Raw genomic sequence first — 25894 nt, 5'->3', positions numbered from 1 at the left:
CTTTGGGAAATGTAAGCAGGACTCAATAGCGTAAACCTGTTTAGACACTTAAAAGTATTCTTGTTTACATTGGCCACATGCCAAAGTAAAGGAAAATTTGAGAAAATACTTCTTTACCACTGCTTAGTGTGGCTCCAGCTGGACTGGACCAACAGATGATAACCATCATCAGTTCATCAACCTAAGACAGGATTCATTGCAGCGATTCATTAACATTTAATATATTTGTTAAAACAAATTTAGACACTATGGTGATGCAGAAAATTTAAATTCTCACTTTTTACAGTCAGAGCCCTACTGTGAAAGAAATACCCAACAGAGTAGCTAGAAAATTCAGCTTTGGATCCATTAGAAAAACTCTACATTGACTTCTATTCAGAGAGAAAATGACAGCATATGAAGAAACTAAAGTGGAAAAGAAGTGATGTTTGGGTTAGGTAAGGCTGCTGCTCAGGACTGTTGAGTTCTACTCCTAGCTCTGCAGCGGACTCAATCTCTGACATAGGGCAAGTCATTCAGATTTTCAGGAAGGAAAATCCAGTCACTTCTTTAGGTGATCAGACCAGTGATCAGATCTGTGATCCTTCTCTGACAGTGGCCATCATAAATTGCTTTAGAGGAAGGTGCTGAAATCCCACAGTAGGCAAATACAGGATAATCTGTCCCCCAGTAAGGTATCATCCTAGTTGCTAATAGTCAGTCTTTGCTTTCAGAGTAACAGCCGTGTTAGTCTGTATTCGCAAAAAGAAAAGGAGTACTTGTGGCACCTTAGAGACTAACCAATTTATTTTGGTTAGTATATATAATATATTATATATATATTATATAATATATTTTTTTTCATATTCTCTGTGTATATATAAAGTCTGCTGCAGTTTCCACGGTATGCATCCGATGAAGTGAGCTGTAGCTCACGAAAGCTCATGCTCAAATAAATTGGTTAGTCTCTAAGGTGCCACAAGTACTCCTAGTCTTTGCTTTAAGCCTGAAGAATGAGGTTTTATATTCCTTCCAAAACTCTTTTAGGATTAACTATTATAACTCTGGATACCCCTATGAATGTCCGACTCTCCCTTGAATCATGCTAAAATATTGGCTTCAATGGTAGCCAGTAGCAATGAGTTTCACACTCTAATTCCATATTGAGTGAAAAGTATTTCCTTCTGATCAGTTACAAATTGCCATCTTTTCATTTTATTGAATGTCCCCTTATTCTTGTATTATGAGACAGGGAGAACAGACATTCACAATCTACCTTCTTCATACTATTAATCATTTTATATACTTTTATCATGTCCCCTCTTATTTATCTCCTTTGTAAAGCAAATAATCCTAATCTTTTCCATTTCTCGTCATACAACATCTTTTTCATGCCCCAATCATTCTCATCACGCTACTCTGAACTGCTTCCCCCATAAACCCCACCAATTATGTAATATTCTTTTTTGCAATGTGACCACCAGTGCAACACACAAGGTTCCAGATGACGGCATATCATTGATATGATTGTAATATTTGCCATATTATTCTCCATTACAATCCTTTCAGATCTTAACATTTTCTTTGCTTTTTTGACTGTATCTGCACAATGAGCAGAGGTCTTCATTGAACTGTCAGTAATGCTCACGTCTCTTTGTTGAGTAGACACAGCTAATTTAGAACTCTGTAAGGTATATGAATAGTTCATTTTTTCCCTCCAATGATCACTACTTTGCATTTATCTACTGTGAACTTCATTTGCCCATTCACCTTGCTTAGTTAAGTTCCTCTGAAGTTCTTCCCAGTCTTCCCTGGACTTGACTAACCTAAAGCACTTAGGGTACGTCTACACAACAAAAAAAAGACCTGCAGCAGTGAGTCTCAGGGCTCAGGTCAACTGACTTGGGTGCACAGGACTCATATTGAGGGGCAAAAATAGCAGTGTAAATGTTTGGGCTCAGACTCTGAAACCCAGTGAGGGGCAGGGTCTCAGAGCCTGGGCTCCAGCCCAAGCATCTACACCGCAATTTTTAGTCTTGGAAACTTGAGTCAATTGACATGGGCTCTGAGACTCAGTGCCAGGGTTTTTTTATTGTAATGTAGATATATCATTTGTGCCACCTGAAAGGTTTTCTACCTCGTTATTCACCCCCCCACTTTCCAGATCATTAATAAATATATTAAACATGACTGGACCTGATAAGGAACCTTGAGTCATCCCATTGTTAACCTTTTTCCATGATGAAAACTGACCATTTATTCTCACTTTTTGTTTCCTGTCTCTTATCCAGTACAAAGGCATTCTAACTTGGAGTATGGCCCAGAAAAGTAAACCAAAAATTATTCACTTAAAATATGCACCACAACAATTTTTTGTGAAAGGAAGGTTTTAAACAAATTGTAAATGAGAAACCACAAAACAGATTCTTTCATTAGTTTCTTCAGGTGTATTGTCAGAGTTTATTATTTAGTTTTCACTGACCATCAATCTGACATGCACACACACAAGCATTCCTTTGATAGCATCACATACATATTAAACTGGGATAATTTACCTAGATATATATCAACTGTTATTACAGCACCAGTTTAATGGCTTAGGGTTATAAATATTATTAATAGACCAACAAAACTTTTACACAGAACTAATAACCCATTGATCACAATTTGTCCTTTCATTCACCTTTGCTCTTGGTTGCTTTCATATTCTGATTTAAGATCTAGCATCTCATGAAAGCAACACAAACCTATTTTAGTGCAGTTACTAGCTTCATCTCAAATTTAAAATCTTATAATTTTCTAACAACTGAAATACATTCATAATTGCCAAGTTTACAAACCTAGGGGAAGTTTCCCATGACCATGATGAAATAAGGTACATAGATAACTCAACTTAAGACTTCCTGGGAAATTCTAAATGAATTATTCCTGTCCCATGCGCCTCATTTCCCACCCAGTCCCCCTCCCCAATTAGTTAATAAGGCCTTCAAATCTACATTTCAGATAAGTTCTGAGCTGGTTTTGAATAGTGACTCCCAACTGTTTGGTGGTCTTAGAACTGGATTATTGTTTGACAAAAATGTGGTAGACATCACATAACTCATTTCATAAAGTATTTCACAACACTGAGACTCCTGCTTCCTCCTCCATTAATCATCTAGTCTAATAAAGCCCACTTTTGTGTTCTGAATATGGGAAACCCTTCTCCCCCACATCAATAATGAGATTTCATGAGAGTATCCAGGTAGTGTTTACCAATATTACAGTGGCTTATTAAGGTGCCAACTGGTAAGCCTAAAAGTAAAGCAGTATCTGTACAGTTAAAATTAATTTGCCAAATGGAGTATAAGCAAAGTATTTTACTAAGGCTTTGCTTTTGCTTTAAATTTTATGGGACAATCTTTGTTCTGTTCTACTATTGGACTGAACCACATATTATATTTTTGCTGAGCCTCTTATGGCTACATTTAAGAATTTATGGTTAAATGTTCAATACAAATTCACAATTATCTTTTCTTTTCGAGGTCAATGACCTAAAATAACAGAAAATTATTCGGCTACTCCTTGAAACTAAAAATATTAATTATCTTGCTTTTCATATATTTCTATTTTTTTAGATTTTGAAGCTTTCAGTGCATATTTCAGTATCCTATTAAATGAAATCTGTAAAATCATACCACATTACTATTAGTGATGTAATTATAAATACTGGTAATATTTTTCAAATATGCTGACTCATGTGACACATTAGAATTCAAGATATACTGACAGAATATTTCAGTTATTGATGCCAACAACAAACAATTGGCTTGATCCTGTTTTCCTGACTTTGGCAAATTTTTCAGTGAATTCACTGGAACTTTTACTTGAGAAAGGAATATACAATTGGACTCCATGAGTACAGTAAATCAGCAATATGAACAACTCCCTACCCCAGCAATCAGAAACTCTGAAGGAAAGTAGACACTGTACTTTCAATACACTCATCTTGTAAAACAATAAACTCTAATTTGGTGATCATATATAAGATGCCAATGACAAAAAAAGAAAAAGGGGAAGGAAAGAACTTGAGGCAACAAGATGGTAAAACACAGAATAAGTGTATCTGTGCAAGATTTCAGTTACCATTATTGCATCGTAGCCATATTAATGAACTATTATTTTATTTAAACTATTGTTTTAACAAATCTATTCAAATAACTTTCTTAGCAAAATTAAAAATAAGAAAAAATATGTTAATGAATGCTTAGAATTTTTTTTAAAAGGTAAATGTAAAGTTTGTTTTAAAAAGGAAATCCAAATTATGATATTCTATTGAAGTTGTGCTAACCTCAGTTGGGGACATTTCAGCTATAAGACAGACACCACAGTTCATGATATAATGATGCCCTGCACATCATTCTGATCTGCAGATGTCACTTTTTAGGCTAATGACAAACTACAGGTCTGACAACTCACTTTCCATTTTAAGATATTTCTAACTTTTTCTTGTTGTGACAGGCAACAAAATTGATTAAATCCAGCCATGGGATTTGACACTACAGCAGGATGGCTTCTATTTGTTGATTACTATTGATTTTCTTTGATACTTCATTTAAAAATCAATAGCTAAGAAGAAAAATAGGCATGGTTTACACATACTTAAACATACTATTGTATTCTGGAAGAGACTACAGTTTTGGCAGGGCACTGGCATCCAATTATGAGAAAAGCTCTTAACAGGTGAAAGCAAGGGCTCCAGATCGATATTCAGTTTTCTTTCTCAATCAGAGAAAGTGGCTATAAATTAGGCTCATCAGTGTTATTTTCAAGACATTTCTGAAGCAAATAACTTTACACTTTTTTTCAGTGTTCCATAGCATTCCTGTTAAAGGACAAAAGATTAAGTTTAGAGAAAAGCTAAAACAATATTAGCATTACCTGGAGTTCATCCGTGCCTTCAACTTCTTTGCCTTCTTTTTTGTTTTTTGCTTCTCCTCTCCATTTTTTAAAGGTTCTGCTGGAACAGAGCTTTCAATCACAATATCAACAATGTACTTCTTCAATGACAGGTGCTCCTGCATAAGACATTGAAATAATATTTTAAAGTAATGGTATTTCATTTTTATAGCATGTGAGAAAAATAAGATTCTGCATCAAAAGAACATCAAAGATAAATATTTTTAAAAAGGTTGAGAAAATGAAGAAACAAACGTTTATGTATAAACTTTTGTTTATATCTTTTCAATGCCACCTGTCCTTTTATAAACCAGTAATATGACTGAATATTTCTGGAAACACTTCCTGATAATTACAAACCCAAGACACACAGACATACCTTTTGGTCAGATCAAACTCAATGAACAAGTAAACATTAGCTCAAGAAAATAAGTTAAAAGCAATCAAAACACACAGTACTTAATTTAAATGACAAGAAAAATACATAGCCATATATGATGTTGATGCTGCAAACACTTACAGCACTGACTTACCTGGTTGTAATTATTACATTATCTTCAACAGGACTCCTCACACACTTAAAATTAAGCACATGCTTCAATGTTTACAGGATCAGGGCCTATATTTGGCAAAACCAGAATTTCTTTCTTTCTAGCTAACTAATAATGGTAATGGGACATTTAATCCATGAATGTTTCTATGAACCAGTGAAAAAGAAGTTTGTTTTAAATTTCTTATAGCAACTAGTGAAGACTGGTTATACCACTCTCAATTAACCAAAAATGTTATTTAATTATTTTATTTTTGGGTGGAAAGCCAATAAAGACGCAGCAAAAAACAAAATAAAGCAATAAAAATATGTTGCTCGTAGCAAAATCTTAGCCACTACGAAAACAGCCATAATGCATCTGTTATGGATATCTGTCAATATATCACTAAAATAAATAATTGGTAATTTTGTAACCAATAAAAGATATTAACATTTCCACATACCTAAGGTGCATTTTGAGGTTCAGACAGAAGATTTAGGAACAGATTCAGCCGTGGGATAATCACTGGGGTTCTCTGCATATCTTGTGGTGGCAGGGACCGTAGTATTGGAAAATCTACTTAGAATGGGGCAGCAATGGCACAGAAGTGTCTGCAACCCCTGCTCTGTCTATGATCCTGGCCAGTGTAGGTCCAAAACTTATCAGGATTGGCCAGGATGGGGCACGTCCAGGTCAATCAGAGAATGTGCTGAATGCCTTATGCAGTTTCTGTAAGTGGGATTGTTCACAGATAGTTAAGGCTGCCCAGGGATCGCAGTGGTGCAAACACTGCTAACTGTCTTCCACAGGTCACTGCCAGTGGGGTACAGCTGTCTCTTCTCCAGCAGGAATGAATTATCTCTTAATGTATTTAACCCTCAAAACATGAGTCATTCAGCCTCGGGCCTTCTTATCTTCTTAATGTCACCTTTCCTTGGTCATTTTCTTTCTGAATTTGATACGTCAAAAATTGGGTCTCTTCTCACCTCACCCTTTCCCAGAAACATTAACCCATCAGCAAATTTTCCCAAGCCTTCTGTCCGTTTCAGAGTATACTATAAAATCTCTTTTTGTTGTCTTCCATGGAAGATTTTCTTTTTGATATCTCTTCTTTCTCCCCAACCTCATCTCTTTCTATTCTCCAATCTTTTTCCTTCATTTGCCTGATCCTTGATTTCTTTTTGTCCCAACTTGTGTGTTCACAGTCAGTAGCAGATCCTTCTCCCACCCTTCTTGCTTAATTGATTCTCTTCATAGCCCCTCTCAATATGCATTTTTTCTCCCAGGCCAACTACTCCTTAATCTTTCTCTAACAAAACAAATAAAACCTATTCCCTAGATTTCTAAGTTTTCCCAATGCTCAATCATGCTCTCTGAAACTTAACTATTGAACCCCAGACCACCCTTGCTCTATCATGCGTACAGATCCTTCCTGTATAATTCTAATATAACCTAAAGACGTACTTGTATTTTTATGTGTAAACTATTACTGGCTGGGAAACATCTTATCATATTTGAGTATAAACATCAAATATTCAGGAAAAAAGTTTGGAAGGAATATAAACACTTCAGGACATAAGCCAATCACTAACTGATGGGGATTACATAGAAATTTTCCTTAGGAGCAAGTTATTCCATTAGGCTCTAATCCAAAACCTAGTGAAGTAAATGGGAGTCCTTCCTTTGACTTCAATGGGCTTTGGATTGGGCTCTCTCTATTTGCAGGGTTTTTCTTGAACTTTCTTTGCAAGCATCTTGCATTGGCCACCATCAGAGGGAATACTGAGTCAGATGGACCACTGGTGTGATTTGATATTTCAATTCTTATGGTCCCACATTAAAATAAGTTTTATTATATTTCATGATTGCATATTCAACTGAGTTAATATTTTCAATTAAATTTGTGGCATTTTTCACTTTTTTTTTTTTTTTACTGAAAGCCTTTTAAAACTTCTTATAAATGTACATACCTAAAACGTTTGAAAAAAAATTGCAAATATAGAAAGTGAAATACATATCAGAACAAGTCCAGTTAGAAAAATAAAAAAACCTGTTTTCTACACACCATTTAATAAAATTAATCCCAACTCCAAAATTTTTGGTGCTGTGAGGGAGAGCAAAATTATTCCAAAAAGGTTAACATATAATAAAAAAAATCAGCCTTTAAAGTACCTCAAGAACATACCCTATAAATATAAAGCGGCCAATTATGGGTTTGCCACAAACTCCAGTTATGGGTGGTGCGTAGTTACACTGCTCCAGGAGCAGACCTGAAGCAGATTCTGAGTCACCATCTGCCTCACCGTTCTCCCTGCTTCAGAAGAGACATATGCTGTGCCAGCATTAGAGCTGGTACAGTAAATGTCCTCAGTGCACTGACTAGCATGTTGAAAGGTGGAGCCAAGGTATGGGTGGTGGGTGGAGGGGAGTAACAGTGTACCTTATACTCATTTACTACCATTTGCATGTACACAGGACAGATGTCAATCTGAAAAATAATTCATAACATTTCTACAGTTCCTGTTAACCCATGTTTAATTCAACACTTCACAACATCATTGGTGGCTATGGATAAAAGATGTATTTCCTTCTTTCCCCCAACTGTGGCATTTTTTATGTACAGAAAATCTAGTTTAGTTCATTTTAGAGTTTTTGTATCTCCCTCTGAGTCCAGTTGCATTTATGGGGCTCAAATCTTCATTGTGTTCTAACCCATATACTTTCCTCCAGCAGCAAAAAGGATCCAGAAATGTAACTGAACCAACCACTGGAGAATTAATAGTTCTGGCATGGAGGGGAAGATAAGGGTGTGTCTCTCCAGGAACAAGGGAATGGGTAATTATTTTGTCCAACAATTTAAAAACCTGATACCAATGCAGATATGATCTCATCAAAGCTGACAACCTTCTTCTTCTCTGAATTAACTTTTCTGGCCACATAAGATCAAAGCTCTGGCCTACCAACATAATTCACTGTATTAAATGAAATAATTCATGCTAAGGTTTAAGACCTCAACACTTTATCAAATTATTCTAAACTTTGTTAATTTTGTTTAAATGGTGAGAAAATATTCACCATTTACAGAGTTATAATTTATTGAAAGGAATGTTATTTGTCTTTCATACTCAAATGTGCATTTCAGTGAAACAACTCCAGTCACCCTGTAAGCTACAGTTTTCCTCCTAAGAGCAGCCTCATTGTGAGATAGCTCAGTTTTTATCAAATGTCATGCATGAAAAGTAAATATCATAACACATATTTTGCTTTAACAATAAAAAAAGCAAAATGTTTATTTTAAGTAATTCACACAATCCAGAAGGTTATTTTAATTGCTGTACAGAACATCTTATGAATAGCGTGGTCCAGGGAATGGGAATAATAGGTTGAGCATAGCAGTTCTATTGCAAATGTTCCCAGTTTTGTAAGAATTGTCCATTGAGCACTGTAGTGAAGTGACAACTCACCAGCACAGCGCCTCCTGCTGGTCATCCGGGAATTAGCTCTTTCCAGCCTTCAGCGCACCCTCTGCAGGCCAGTGTCTCACCTGCCGCTGGCCCCCGTGTCCCTTCTGGACCCTGCTGCCCCTTTACCTCGGGGTTCTGCCCCAGCAGTACCCCCACGCTCTGGGTCTCCCCTCCCAGGGGAATCCCCAACCCTCTAAACTGACCTTGCCTCAGTGGCTACTGCCAGTCATCATCTAGCCCCCACTCACTGGGGCAGACTGCAGTCTGCAATTGCCACTCATCATTGGCAAGGGGTTAGGACCTGCTGCCTTTGCCTATCCTCAGGCCGCCCCTCTACAGCCCCAGTACCTTTTCATAGGCCTTCATTAAGGCCTGCAGCCTGGGGGTTTACCAAGCTGGAGCTCTCCAGCTCCCTTGCCCTATTCCCCAGGACTGCTCCAGCTCAGGTAGTTTACTCCCAGGCAGCTAGCCCTTCCCACTCCAGGGCTAGAGTGAGACTCCTTTGCTTCTGGCCCACAGCTCTCTTATAAGGGCTAGCTGGGCCCCGACTGAGCTACACAATCAGCTTCCCCCAGCTATTCTCAGTCCCCTTATTTCCAGCCACAGCCCTCTTCAGGGCTGCTTTTACTATTGGCTGCCCAGGGAAGTCCTCTCCCAGAGCTGTTTTAACCCCTTCAGGGCAGGAGCAGGGTGACCACCCCACTACAAGCACCAATAGCTTTCTTTGAAAACCATAGTGTGTGCATATACACAAGATTTGCCACCTTCAAAAGGACATGTGGAAATCAGTAACAATTCAAACTGGATTTTCATACATTAAGAAGGAAACCCCATCACACAGATCCTCTGCCATTTATAAATATGACCTTAATTTAAATTTCCATTGCTGAATAACATCATCTGAGATAATACCTTCTTTTGATTCTTCCAGAATGTCTTTGGGCTTGTCAACATGAGAAAACTGTACTGATTTAACGAAATTGGTTTAAAAACTGATTTACTTAAATCAGTGCAACGCCCCTGACTGGTCACTCTTATTTCAGTTGACGAGTGCCTTAAACTGGTTTAGCTTAAGTTATGAGGAATTCTGCATTTATCTTCTGTATTTAATAAGGTCTTGTAGAAAAAAATAGTATTTGATCATGTAAATTAAAGCATGCATCATAATACAGATGCACAAGGGGGCTGAATTAAGGTTGCAAAGACAATCATAAACTATCATTTCCTAACTTTCAAAAATTTGGCTTTTGCAACCAAAATGATAACTCTTTAATGTAATTTTTAATGTAATTTCCTAGGTTATTTTTTAAAAAGAAAAAAGTAAAAACAAATTATATTATCAGTAACATGTGACCCAATTATTTGTATAATTCTAGATCTACTTCTGCTTCAAAATGTGATTAAAATATATATTCATACACTCCAGAAGTCACTCAAAAGTATTTTTATTGCAACTACTAGAAATCTCAGATCCCCATATTGCATCGTACCTGCTTGAGCTGATTAAAGCAAAATTTAATTTGAGCTAATCAGTCTAAGGCAAGGAGGAAGATGAAATTAACTAGATGCATCAATTTCAGTTTCTATATTATTTGTATTACATTTATTAATATAGTAAGGCTTCTCTATTTTTTGCTTCTTGTATGGTACTGTACACATTTTGAAGGATAAAATAAATGAGAAACTGCTTACTTATTATTAAACCTTGAAAATTATCAGAATCATAATCAGAAGATGTCCTGTCCTTTTTTAAAATGTCATTAAAAACTGAAATAAAAATAAATAAAATTGAAACTAATAAATAAAAACAACTAGAGGAAAAAACATTCTGTGCCTAATTCTATAGCAATACAGATAGTATTTTCCAGAAAACAACGGATCATATTTTCTCTTACTTGTTCAGGAAAAATGTATGCCTGTTAAAAACTAAATAAATCTTTGTGACATTTCCTGGAAAAAGGCTGTTTAATTTTTGTAAAACATTACAGTACAATCTAGCCTAGCAAAATCAAAATAAGGCTTGAAGTTTCTATCTTAAATCATATGTATGCAAAGTGAATATTAAACCAATATTATGAGTAAGAAATCAAGCACACCAATCTCAGGAAATTCTAAAAGGTAAGTAATGCAATGTTAAGCTGGTCATACTGCTCATCCTGTGTATATTATGGTACATACATTTAACAAAAGAAAAATTAATATATTTAGGGTTATATATATTTTTCAGTGCTTTGTCATTCTTGATTATACAAGCAATATGATTTCTGTCACTTCCCTACAGTATAATATTCCACTCACTAACAGGTCTCATTATTTGGATGTTTCCCCTGATTTTCAAGCTTGAATATTCTTTTCCTAAATTTCACCCTATTAATTTTAGCTATACCCCTGTAAACATCCCTGAAAAGGGAAAAACCAGTGGCCTGCAACTCTGCTTCCCTGAGGATGTTTCGATAGGATTTGCCCTCTTGAGTCTCAGTTCCCTAGCACAAGAGTGGCAAAACTCCTCAAACTCCTGATGACTTGGTCTTGAAGGGAAGCAATAGAAGGGTGGAGCAGGAGTCAGTCTCCAGTGCTGTGTATCAAACTCTCACACCCACTGCCCTTCTAGTCAGTTCCTGACTGTTGTGGTGAAAGGAAAGGTGACTTAAGATCCTTCAGCTTCTGCTAGTGTTCAGAAGGCATAAGCATCATATACAGGGAGAAGCCTGCCATCAGTGTTGAACCAACTCTGTGGCCACAAGTCTCATCAATGCGTCTCTATGGCCCCATGGCTTGCTGATGTCAATTTTTTTCATTTTAAGAAAACTAAGGATCTTACTTGGTATATTGCTGTTTTGCCACATTAGACATGGAGACATCCAGTGCCTGGCACATTCTTGGGTGTTTGATTAATAAAATAAACAACAATGAGAATTATAACAATTTTAGTAGGATATCTCAACTTTTAAAACTGTTAATTAATATATTTTACTATCATAATTTCTTCTAATTACGCCATCTCATACAAGTCACAGTGGCAAGACAATTATATCTTCTGTTATTCATGAGGTTTTAAAAATTATTTGAAAGATTAAACTTTTCTAACTTATGACTCTACAGGTGTGGAACTGATTCGTGTGTTTATCAGACCTACAATCAATTTACTTGTACCCATTAAAGTGACAGTAGGAGCAAAATGAAGCTAATTCTCTATTTTGAAACAGACAGCAAATAAAATAAAAGATCAGGCAATCTTCATTCAGATATAAAATGAGAGTAAACCACCTGTCCCCATGCCACTCAATGACAATTACAAACACAGATTTCTGATAGGTGGGAATGATGAATGAGACAAAGCCTTGTATCGCCTTTGCAGGGTCTAATGTCTCTTTCCTGATCTAATCTATAGCTTAATAGATGACTCAAAGAGAACTACAGAGTTCAACAAGCTTATTCATTTATCATCTTGTGAGGGCCAAAAAAGGTCTCAGCTGTCAATAGCACAACATGGGATGGCTACAAAACATGCTGTACAAATGAACTCAAGCACCTTAGCAGAGTATGTTTCTCAGAGTTCTCAACTTTCAATTGTGGCAGTTTGGATTAATATCAAACTTCATCCTTACAGCTGATTAAAATAAAACTAGAGTAATAACAGCTTGTGTCACAAATAACTGTCACTTCTTGAAGGTACAGATCAAAGTGTAGGATTATTGCATTAGGCAGATTTAGCACCTTTCAGGTGTGAAACAAGTACAACTAATAGCTCAGATAGTATTGAATAACAATACTCTGTGACCCAGCAGCAGTTATATCATGCTTCAGAACAGAATAAGAATATTTCCTCTAAGGTCCTGCCAAACTTGTAATATTTGTATGAAACAATGTAATTTTAAAGTCCACATAACCACACTAAATCATATTAAGTCTGCAATCCTGAAAACAATTAGGCATGTAACTTTAGTTGTATGAGTATTCCACTGAAGTCAACGGGATGATAGAGAGATATATATACACCCGCCCCCTCCCCAATTTACTTGCTAAGTACTGCATAGGGCCCAATCTTTCAAACACCTATGCTTATCAGCGTGTGTGTGTGTGTGTTTGAAAGATTGGGCCCTACACAGTACTGTACTTAACAAGTAAATTGGACTAATCTTAAAGTTTTTACTTTAGCAATCAATATTTACATTATGGAGTCCCACAGTTTGATCTCTAATCAAGACAATACATGGTAATTGTTTGGAATTTTATTTACTTCTTGCCAAAAACACTTCTTTAAGTAAATGTTAGATGTAATAAGAGATATACTTACTTACCTACCTATCTTACATGGGCGTTGTGAGGATTAATATATGTTTTCTACAGCAATACAAGGGTATAAAGGACTACAGGGCGGATTCTGCAACGGAGAGATGATGAGTGCCCCAAGATCCTGGTGAATCAATAAATCTCCAGCCCTTTGCAGAATCAAGCCAGTATAAATTCTGTGATTATGTTAAAAATATTTTCAAATGAAATCTTATGCTATTAAGATTGGTGTTCACATCTACTTAAAATTTGATGTTGCTACCTGTTTTATAATTTTAATGTCACTGATGTGAATTCTATCTGCACGCATTCTCAAAAGTACCAATGCGATCTGGAAACAAGGGCTATAAATAAGTAAAAATAATTACCATTTCCCACCCCGAACAAAAGACTGAAACATTCCACAAACATTATGGTCAGGTTCTGCCTTCCTTTCACACACTTAGTATCTTATTCTGCAAGTATTCCTATTGAAATCAATCAACTCTGTTTTACTTTAAATCTGGCCAATACACTTTTTTACTCAATATTCTTTTGTTAGTGTCTGTTCAACAACTCAATAGACTAGAAACACTCCTGTTTCTTTCTAAGGACTTTTATACAATTTTACCAAAGTTATGGTAAGAACAGATGATTTTAAAAAAATGTAAGGTATACTGTATCGCAAAGTGTTTTCATTTGTATGCCACTACTCTCAGTGCTCTTCAAGATCACATTACATAATAGTTTTGATGTCCACACCCTGGGAATAAACAGAAAGGCTTCAGCATACTTATTATGACTGAATTCTTCATAAGAAGGAAATGATGAAAGTTTCCCTCACTTTCAGTCCTCTGGCCATTTTGGAAATTAATCACAAACAAACAGATCACAAAAATCACAGATTTTCACAAGAGGAAAATCAAGAGATTATAGTAAAATTACATACTGTTTTTTAAAAATAATCTGTTATAAAATCTCTGGGCTTGATCCTGACTTCCTTACTTTGGCAATGCTCAATAAAATTGATGGGTTGCGCAAGTGGAATAGCTTGAGTGAGAGGTTGAGGACTGGTCTTATTATGGGATAAGAAGATTGTTTTAAAACGTTAGATCTGATTTTTTTTGAAAAAACAAACACACACACACACCCGACTACCTTTTTCATTTAAACAAATTTTAAAAATATTAGTAAGTTTGGTATTTTTTCTTTTTGGGTATGCACTTACATAATTTTGCAATTTACACATTTAGCAATTTTGTAATTGTATTTGAGGTATTGTATTTTCATGTTTTATTATCTAGGTCTTAAGTTGCAAGGTTTAGATTTATCTATTCAATTTTATTGTGGTATTCTTTTCAGTTAATTTTCTTTGTGTTTTTTTTTTTATAGCTGTGAGTACAAGTTATGTTCCCTCTTAGATTTTGAAGGGTTTCAGAGTAACAGCCGCGTTAGTCTGTATTCGCAAAAAGAAAAGGAGTACTTGTGGCACACCTTAGAGACTAATAAATAAATAAATAACAAATAAATTGGTTAGTCTCTAAGGTGCCACAAGTACTCCTTTTCTTTTTTAGATTTTGAAGGTAACTGAAGAGGTGTCTACAAAAGGGATTTTTGCACAGAATTTTCCACTAATATTAACACTGATTCATCAAAAGCTTTGGAAGCCACTGAACGTTTGTTTACACTAGGGCTCCATTGGGGGATTTGTTTTGCAAAATTCCCTATGGCAGACAATACCTACAAAGGTAGGCACTAACTTCACATAAGGATCCAAAAACCATCATCACCCCTAACCCCTTTGTCCCACCCTTCCGAAGGAAGGAAGGAAGAAAATAAAAGCATAAGGGACAAGGTGATGATAAAGAAATCTATATACATCTAAATGGAGACTAAATTGGTGTAACTTTTTTTTCCAGACCCCTCAAGGTGTACGTTACAACAGCTTTGACTGTTAGATTGACAGCCACTTACCAATGTGTAATCTACCCCTGCATTTGGCCCAGTGTTTCAGACGAAACTGACATAATTTACAGGTGAAGGGATGACAGAGAGGAAAAGCAACCAATAATTACAATAAATACATAAATTATAAAACAAATATAAAATCAATGTAATGATGGATTGGGGCCTTATATAATAAGCATAATGATGTTTTAATGCCCACTGGATTAATAAATTATCAGGATGACTCGAGTCATGAACAGAGACCCACAACATGTTCTCTTTGTAATGTGCAAAAGTGTAAAAAAAATATTTTAAAAATTGCATCATCCTGCAGTGTAAGCTTTAGAATGTTTTTAAATGCTGCAATTTCAGGACCTCATGCCTTAAACTGAAAGAATTCTACTAGGATTGCAATAAAAAATCATAGACTAGAAGAATTAGACATAAATAAGTAAGACAGACCAACTGATCCACAGAGAAATTCCCTCCCCGCTGTTCAGACTTTCAATCATTGGCAGTTTTGTAACTTTCCAAAATGCAGCAGATGTGCCTTGTCCACAAACTGCATGAGAAACTGAGCTGACAAAACCATTACTGCTAAAACCAGAAGAGGTTAAGGTCACCCAAGAAATCACATTCCTGCTGGATATCGCCTTCTCTGATGCTAAAGTGCTGCATGAAACTGAACAACTATCCAGTGAATTTCAGATCTAGTAGCTATCAGGCTTTCAGCTGATCAGGCACTTCTCATAGGCAGGTATTCTTCTCCACACAATCCCCCCTCCCCCACTTTTTATTTCATATATGAAAAGTTATATTACAGTTATTACGGTATTACTAATATTATTTGATGCAATCACATGATTCTGTTAGAATCCAAATAATATACAATTACAAAACTTCTCTATAAAAAAATGAAGTAAGTACTACAAAATGTGGAGACATTATATATTCAAGTAGGATGCAGTTCAGATGAATTAAACCATATCATAACCCAGATTCTGACCCTTGTTCGTTCATGTGAAATACAGCAGCTGGAGAATAAACTTTCCAAGTAACAGTCACTTCATACAATACATGATAGCAACCCAGGCATTTACTGACAACTGGCAATGGCCACTATCTAGAAAAACTGCTGATTAATACTGGGTGTTGACCTACAGTAGGCTGTTAAATGTATTTTGTGTCATAATGGCGTTCCATTACTCCTGAGAGACTATTTGGTACAATAACCCCATCACCCCCACAAAAAAAATCTCCCAAACCAAAAAAAATCCCATCAACCTGAAAACTGAATAAAGACTGTCCACACATAATACACAGTAGATTCACCTTTGATATTCATTGATGTCTCCTATTGGCGTTGAAGAGAATTATGCATATGCATAGGAAGATTATTATATTCTTAAGTGTCGACCAAGTCAACTGAAGTGAAAGTTCAATTATTATATTGTGTATTAGAAATAATTCTATTTATAATCAATCAATCTAGCTTTTGAAAAAAAGACAACGTTAATAAATAACATTGCTATTTAAAGCAACATCAGGAAAACAAAGTGTCAAAGTTGAACTGATATGGTAAAGCAAAGTCAGGATTAATACAAGTATAATATTTTCACATGAATTTAAACAACCAGAACTGTTCTGAGCTGTGGCAGTACCAAGAGCAGTAAGAGATAATAAAATGTCATCTCCTGATGGCTGAGTAGGGCTTCCATGAATAGCTTGGTGTTGTTGAATAGCACATGGAATAAGTTGCATCTGGAGTAGGCCTTCTGGCCTGACAGGCATTACAGGATTAATACTTGAGGCTCCTAAGAGGAGTCTATTGGTGTGCCAAGGAAATAAATAGAGGGCACTGAAGACTTCACAGATGAACCCGCCCAAAGGGTGCATCTTCTATCTGATCTTCCACTAGCTGGAGAAGACTCCTTTACCTCCATGATGTACATGGTCCTAACAGTAACTAAAGCTGACCAGAAAAGGGATCCTGCAAAAGCTGCCAAGGCAGGGACTACTGATAAAGAAAGAGCATCTGGAACAGGCAAAGTAGCAAATGACAGTTGTACGCAACACTGAAAAGCCACATTACGTTGTGATTTGTGTGTCCAATTTTGCTGATCTAAATGCACCTTATATGAACTAGAATTTGAATATGTAAGTAGTGCTGGGCCTTTAACAAGCAGACAATTCTTTCTACCTCTCCCCCATATTAATAAATAAAATCTTTAAATGTTATTTAAAAATCTCACTGTGAAAGTCAGTGTTTTAACGATATTTTAAGTATTTAAATAAATTTTTAAAATATATCGAACTACAGCACATATAGTATTTATCTTCTGAATTAGAAAAGTGTCAGGAAATCAACAAAAATAGCAAATGCACTTAAAATTATTAGAAATAGTAGTAGAGGAAATCGGAGTAATTTACATAACTAGCACTTCATCTTATTTCTATGCTGAAGAATCAAGACATGCCAACATCCTCAACATATATTTTATCAAAATTTTCTTAGGATGCATGTCTTTCTTTTTCATTAATATATACCCTTTCAGTGTTGCATTACTGAGGACAAAAGTCTGATATTCTCACTTTCGGCTTTTCTAATATTTGACTGCCAAACACGAACGAAGAGATGGTGAGAATTAGCATGCAGATCTAAAAAAAGAAGTGATGGGCACAATAACAAATTATAGATCCCCTTTCTACAGGTATGTTTAGGGACAAATTCAGTGCAGCTAGGCAGTGGGAGGTGTAACACAAGCTAAGCTGACTATATTTCAGAAGAAATAATCCTCTAAGAGGCAGAGGTTTCCCACCTCCACCTTCTGTTGAGGTTTCTATGGCCAAGGATGGCAGAAAAATTAAAGCTGTAGTTTGCACCAGCACCCTGAAGGAATTCCACTGATATGAGCTTCTCCACAGACTCACTGTATGAAAAAAACAACTTTTGACTGTCCAGTCTATGCCTCCTGTTCAGGTAGCACTTCAGTACTTCCTAGGTCTCCAAGTATGCATTTAGGCATGTGCACCCACACAGGAACAGCAGCCACACCTTTCTGCAATGGTTTATGCCACCGTACGCCACTCCTAAATTTGGCTTATGGTGTGTAAACTCTATTTACATAGCCGTGTGACAAATTCTGAAGAACTGCAATTTAAAACATTATATTGCAACAAAAATATATAAAATGATTCATGAATTGTTGATACAGAAGGACAAAAATAAATACAGAAACACATATAAAGTGCCTAAAACACAGGATACCACATTTCATAAAAGTTGGGCCATGTTTATGTTTGGGCCTTATGGAAAAGGACAAAGCGACACACATTAATGCATGTACTTTTAAACAAAGACATTTTAAAATCACTTGGTAAAGTCATGATAGAGGATTGAGCCAGCAAATAACTAACTTGAAAAATATTTATGGTAGGACTATTACTTATATAGCAATGTATATTCAAACAGAATTGTCAATAAGTAAAATGTACTAAACAAACAGGAGAGTTTCTGGCCCAAAGGCCTTTTACTCTAAAAGAATCAAAACAAAAATTAGAAGAGTGTTATTCTTTTATGGAATGTTTCATGGGACAAGACTTATTTAAGGATTTATCCTTAGGGTCATATTGTATCTGGAGATTCTCAAGGTGAGCAAGGCAGAAAGGGAGAAGTATTAAGAGTCTTGCATCTGCTGCAGAAAGGCAGCAACAATTGAATTTCTTATATTCCTAACCACAGAGACTGCTCCCTAACACTCTTGGTGCACAAACTGCCTCCTAAAAATGAAAATAAAGCCAGGGAAGAAGTGGGCTATGGGGCCCCCCCAGCCACACAAATTGGCTGGGCCTGGAGGGTGGGCAGTGCCTGCAGAGCATTCTCCCAATGTATGACACAAAGGGCATACTTCTCCTGTGCACCAGGATCTCTGGATTATACATTATGCACTAGCACCAAAGAGGGCTGTCAAATGCCACAATCTGGCCCTGAATATATATGTTTGACCAATATGTATGTTTGACCTTTCTGACATATAGTACATTTTCCATCTAATGTAATATACTGCATAGTTAGCTTATTTCCATTATGCATGAGTTAGCCAGTTCAGATAAATTGACATTGCTCCCACTACTGGATCTTCACCCAAAACCCAAGCCAAACTGACCCTTTTTTGGAAATTGAAAAAGTTTAATTTTTTTTCTCCCATTATTTTTCATTTTCATTCCCCTCGGGATTCAGGCTACGATCAGAAGCTGAAGTGCCAGTGTGTTACTTCCAGCCTAACTTGAACCAGAAAGTTTGGAAATAAAAAGGCATTCTTACAAGATTTCTACTCCAATTCTGCAGATACAGGAGATTTGGCGAAGTATCTGACTTTGGATGCTCATCTGAACCCTATCTCTAAGGCTTTCAAATTGTGGTTTTTATGCTATGTCTTGGCTCAATGTTATAGCTAACCAAACTAGAAAGATAAGCAAGAAATAATATTTATTACCCTAGAACACAATCATGGCACTGTCTGTAATTCTTCATCTATATTATAACCAATCATCAGAAAATTGGTTTTAAAAACTGTTACAAAGTATAAATGTACATTTCAGAAAATCAGTACCAATTCTGAAGTTCACATCTGTACTTTGGATTAAAATATATAGTACCTTTACCTGTTTCAAAATAAACTGTAATTCCAGAAAATAAAAAAGTTTTCCATATTTATTACCCATGTCAGGAGGAACAGTCCCTAACTTGTGTATAATCACTTAGAGCATATATTTGCCAAATTTTAAAGGGGTCTTTAAAGTATACTTTTAAATCATACTATCACAAGAACATTTGTTCTTGATTTTATTACATATTTAAATAAAACTTCTCAGTATTCCTTATTTTTTCACATAACCTAGCATCATATTTAACATTGCACATCCATGCTGAAAGGGACCAAGACTTATTTCAAACGCAAAATCTAATCTGCAACGTTATAATCACTGATGGCTTGAAACATTAAAGTTTATTAAAACTGGACCGTAAAGTAGAACTGCAATCAAATACTGTATCTTAATGCCACAAACTAGAATATACTTGAGAATCCGGAGGAGATTCAAAACAAATAAGCTATTTTACATAACTGATTTATAAGAAATATGGAAATCTCCTATGTGTGAAGGAATGGCCTATAAATCAATGAATCATAGGACTGGAAGGGACCTCAAGAGGTCGTCTAGTACAGTCCCCTACACTCATGGCAGGACTAAGTATTATCTAGACCATCCTTGACAGGTGTTTGTCTAACCTGTTCTTAAAAATCTCCAGTGATGGAGATTCCACAACCTCCTTAGGCAATTTATTCCAGTCCTTAACCACCCTGACAGTTAGGAAGTTTTTCCTGATGACCAACATAAACCTCCCTTGCTGCAATTTAAACCCACTGCTTTTTGTCCTATCCTCAGTGGTTAAGAAGAACAAATTTTCTCCTTCCTCCTTCTAACAACCTTTCATGTACTTGAAAACTGTTATGTCCCCTCTCAGGGCTTGTCTACACTACCCACCGGATCGGCTGGCAGCAATCGATGCAGGGGGTGCGGGGGGGGGGGTCAATTTATCACGTCTAATATAAATCGACCACTGAGAGGTCTCCCGTCGACTCTGGTACTCCACCAGAATGAGGAGCACAAGCCGAGTCGACGGTAGAGCGTCAGCTGTCAACTTACCGCAGTGAGGTCACTGCGGTAAGTAGATCTAAGTACGTCGACTTCAGCTACACTATTCACCTAGCTGAGTGGCGTATCTTAGATTGACCCCACGCAGTACTGTAGACAAGTCCTCAATCTTCTCTTTTCCACACTAAACAAACCCAATTTTTTCAATCTTCCCGCATAGGTCATGTTTTCTAGCCCTTTAATCATTTTTGTTGCTCTTCTCTGGACTTTCTCCAATTTGTCCACATGTTTTCTGAAATATGGTGCCCAGAACTGGACACAATACTTCAGTTGAGGCCTAATCAGTGCACGCTGTATAGCAGAAGAATTACTTCTTGTGTCTTGCTTAGAACACTCCTGCTAGTACATCTCAGAATGATGTTTGCTATTTTTGCAACAGTGTTACACTGTTGACTCATATTTAGCTTGTGGTCCAATATGACTCCCCAGATCCCTTTCTGCAGTACTCCTTTCTAGGCAGTCATTTTCCATTTTGTATGTGTGTAACTGATTATTCCTTCCTAAGTGGAGTACTTTGCATTTGTCCTTATTGAATTTCATCCTATTTACTTCAGATCATTTCTCCAGTTTGTCCAGATCATTCTGAATTTTGATCCTATGCTCCAAAGCACTTGCAACCCCTCCCAGCTTGGTATCGTCCACAAACCTTATAAGTGTACTCTCTGTGCCATTATCTAAATCATTGATGAAGATATTGAACAGAACTGGACCCAGAACAGATCCCTGTGGGACCCCGCTCATTATACCCTTCCAGCATGACTGTGAACAACTGATAAGTACTCTCTGGGAATGGTTTTCCAGTCAGTTATGCACCCAGGAAGGTACATCTCTCCCCATATTCCCTGAGATCAGAAAGGAAGTAGGAGTATGTAGAGGTGTGCCTTCCATGAGAATTAGAAATCAGTTTGTTGGATGTGAATATGCCCATCCTCAAGACCACTAATGCAATCTGAGAACTGGCATGAGACTAAAGAGACACTGGGGAGGAGGGCACTGACAGCATTACCTAGGTGCAGGGACAAGTGGGATGGAAAGGGGAAATGAGAGTACAGCTGGCCCTGCTAGCATCAGCAGTTCCACTATTGTTGATGACTCAGGGAACATTTAAGCAGATCCAAGCCAACCACAGGCTGGGCTGCTAGCACTGATCTATCACAGTTAAAGACACATCCAATAAACAATCTTACTTTTATGGTACAATTTGCCAGTTGCTGCTCAAAGTACAAAAAGATTAAAATTGATGTATAAAGTACTGAGAAACACTATGCAAACTGGATCCCAGAGCAAAGTTTATAATTAACCAATAAGGCAGGACAGCTTCTTGCAGAACAGGTGTATTCACAGTTGGACTGAAGAAGCCAAAGATCTCTTGTGTTGAAAAAGCTAACGGACTGAGCTATCAGAGACACAAACAACAATGGACGACACATGCTTTGCCTAATTCGTTTATCAAAATAAAGCAAGTCTCTGAAATACCCTTCCTTACTTCCCCCCAAAACTGAACCAAACAAAAAAAACCAAATAAACCCTGAGCCAAAGTTCTGGCCTCCAAGACTGAGGAAAGCCAAAACAGAGGATCCAGGATGGCTTGTCATTTGCTCACAGTCTAATTCCTGCCTATATAGGGATTCTGAGATACACAGCTTACTTCCACAGAATGCTTCAGAATGAAGCAATGGGAGAGAAATAATACAAACCCCTCAGAGAGCACATGGCTAACTAACCCTCTGACAGCAACAAGGATTTGAAGCCATTTAATAAAAACCAAAATAAAATCTGAAACTCAACTAGTTGGACATCTCCATCTGCTAGAGATAAGAACTTAAACTGGTGTACTCAAGCACATCAGTTCCCTTTAGAGGGGGTTGAAATCTGTTACCTGTCCCCATGAGCTGGTAGAAAGTCATGTGTCTGTACTGCTGATTTGGGATGTTGGAGAATTTTAATTTCAATTTTAAAAATGTAATTCTTTATTCTTTCAAAATACATTTACCAACCTAAGACTGTGGTTCCTCAAGATACTGAAGTCAGTGCACGCCTGCACCCCATGTACACAATACCATTTTTTTTTTCAGTTAGCAGCGTCTGGCAGGGCTGCACCTGTTTCTCCTCATCCTCCCATACAAGGATATAAAACTTAGGGTGGCCCTCCCTCAGTCCCCTTGCCCTTCGAAGCCCGTGGCAGCTGGGAACTCCAATAGTGCCAAAAGAGGGTGAGTTGTGGGATCCATATTGACTACAATAGCTTGAAGACCACAGTTACTGTAAGGAAAGTAACTGTATTTTCTTCTTTGAGTATGTGTCAGTATGGATCCCAGTCTAGGTGAATGACAAGCAATACCCTCCCGTGGAGAAGGGAGAGGAGTCGCAGCCATATCAGTAGAATAGTGACTAGAGCTCAGCCTTTCTGAAACCACCACCTGCTCTGGCCAAAATATCTAGCACATAATGCTTCACAAGTGGCTGCCTTACAAATCCCGGCAACTAGTACATTTCTGAAGCAGGCCAAAGGTGCTGTCTGAGCACTTATGGAGTATACCCTGATGTTTGTAGAAAAATCAGCAAAGAAAACTGGCAACAGGCGGAGCTACAGTGAATAATCCACTCTAACAATCCGCGAGAAGAAACTGTCAGACCTTTAGACTAACCTGAGATGGGTATAAAGAGGTAGGGAGAGAATCTGAGAAGTTTTGTCTTGTTCAGGTAGTACAGCAGGGTCTTGGAAACATCTAGAGAACGGAGTTTCTTTTTTTCTTCAAAGAGGAGTTTGGTTTTGGAATGACGACCGACAAGACGACTGATTGGTTCAAATGGAATTCCAATACTACCTTTAGAATGAGTTTAGGATGTGGTTTCATTATCACTTTGTCTCCACCGAAAGTCATATACAGCAGTCCAGCCATGATGGCTTGGATCTTGCTGATTCTTTGGGACAATGTAATGGCTATTAGGAAGGCCATCTTGACAGTGAGATGATATGAGGAGCATTCTGAAAGAGGTTTGAATGGGGGTTCCATGAACCATAAGAGGACTATGTTGAGATCCCAGGTCTCTAACTGGGTGGCAAAAATGCATAAGTCCCTTGTGAATTCTTGCCACTGTGGGGTGTGAAGACTGATTGTGACTGAACCACTGCATGGTATGCAGAAATTGCAGCTTTTATCCCCTTGACCTTCAGGCAGTTAAATGCATGGTATTCTTGCCTCAGAAATAGTATGTAGTTTACAGCCTTTGGTATTGGAGCCTTGACCTAGTCCATATTATTCCCGGATGCCCATATGGAAAATCTTTTCCATTTCATGACATAGGTTTTCTGGGAAAGGCTTTTCTGCTTTAAGCAAGAATTTCTTGAACATGTTTGGAGCACTGTCTGTTGCTGCTGCTGATCCAGCCAGCAAGTGCAATGATCGGGGGTCAGGATGCAATATATGGCCCCGATTCCGAGACACTATGTCTTGACAGATGGAGAGGTGGATGCAAAATTGATTGGATAATTTAAGAAGATTCAAACCCCAAAACTGTGTTGGTCAGAATGGGGCCATAAAGCTCACTGTGGCTCTGTACTGTCTGATTTTTGCTATTGTCCTGGGGATCAGAGGAACCAGGGAGGGGAGGAATGCACAGAAGAGACACCTGGACTGTTGGGGAAGGAATGCATTTGGGAGGGATCCAGCAGTCATGCCTTCCCTGGAGCAGAACATCTTGCGCTTTGTATTCTCTGACAATGCAAATAGGTCTACTATAGTCAGGGTCCTCATATCTGAAAGATGGGGTACAATATAGAGTCCAGTAATGACAACTCATGGTTGGATATACAAGTCTTCAACACTGTTGCTGATCTCCAGAAGATGCAGGGCTGCTGAGTTTACTGCATGCAGCTGGCACTATTTGCAGAGCTCAATGGCCTCCTGACATAACTGGAATGTGCATGCACCACCCTGCTTGTTGATGAAGTGCATGACCAACCTCTTATACATTATTATCTGTACTACTGAGTTCTGGAGAACAGGCTGCAATGCTGTACAGGCCCGTCTTATGGCTCAGTCCTAGAACATTCATATAATGTGATCTGGGGATCACACAGCTTGTATTTACAGGTGATCCAAGTGAGTACACCAGCTGGTCCCTGATGTGTCCATAACAAGCATTTGAGATGGGGAATGAGTATCCCAGCTGGTCCTTTATGTGTTTGTAACAACCATTTGAGATGCGGAGGGGATGGATACCCCTTTCTGCATGTTAAAAGGATCATCCATCAGGGGAGTTGCTGTAGGATCTGGAGAGGTACTACAACTACTTTGTTTATCTAGGGAAATACACCAACCTCAGCCATTATTGCAATGTCTGTAAGAGAAGTTTGGCAAGAGATTTCACATAAATACACACTGACATGTGTCACAGGAGGGCTAAGCATGAGCAAACAGTAGTCAGAAGATTTCATCCGCAGGTAAAGTATGTGGCATGATGCATTTGAATCTGTCATCCAGTGGGTAGGCTCATGTCACCTATGAGTTGCTCCTATGAATTTGGTCATCTGAAATGAGGTGAGAAGCAATTTTTCACAGTTCACCAGGAGACCTATCTGAGAGGCCAGGTACACAACCTGTCGTACTGCTGATTTGGTTTTGTCCAAGGACAGACCTCTGATCAGCCAATCATATAGACATGGGTGGACATGTACCTCTCGATTCCTGAGATGTGCCACTACTACTGCTAAGCATTTTGTGAACACTTGTGGTGCTGTAGAGAGTCTAAAAGGCAGAATTTTGTACTGGTGGTGGTTGTGCCCGATCTTGAACCTGAGGTACTTCCTGGGGGCCAAATGAATGCAATGTGGAAGCATGTGTCCTGCAAGTGGAGAGCTGCAAACCAGTGTTGTACTTGGAGCACTGTAATGATGGAGGCAAGTAGCTTAACATCCTGAATCTGAGGTGGCATATGTATTTGCTAGGTCTACTCCGACTCTCAGGGCATGTCTACGCTTACCAGTAGATCGACACTGCTGCAATCAGTGCAGCAAGTGTCGATTTAGCACATCTGGTGAAG

The 25894-nt window shown here is 37.7% G+C and overlaps 1 protein-coding gene across 4 annotated transcripts in view; it reads right to left on the bottom strand.

Moving 5' to 3' along the window:
* Positions 1 to 25894, bottom strand: part of SCAPER (S-phase cyclin A associated protein in the ER) — a 348781-nt gene that overhangs the window by 165807 nt on the left and 157080 nt on the right. For all 4 annotated transcript variants that reach the window (XM_084641327.1, XM_084641328.1, XM_084641329.1 and 1 more), the window contains one exon: positions 4900 to 5036. In XM_084641327.1, coding sequence (XP_084497453.1) covers positions 4900 to 5036 — 137 coding nt within the window. The remainder of the gene's footprint in view (positions 1 to 4899; positions 5037 to 25894) is intronic.

The sequence above is a fragment of the Lepidochelys olivacea genome, assembly GCF_965140295.1.
Source record: "Lepidochelys olivacea isolate rLepOli2 genome assembly, chromosome: 10".
In the NCBI taxonomy this organism is placed as follows: Eukaryota; Metazoa; Chordata; order Testudines; family Cheloniidae; genus Lepidochelys; species Lepidochelys olivacea.
This window is presented reverse-complemented; position numbering and strand designations above follow the sequence as displayed.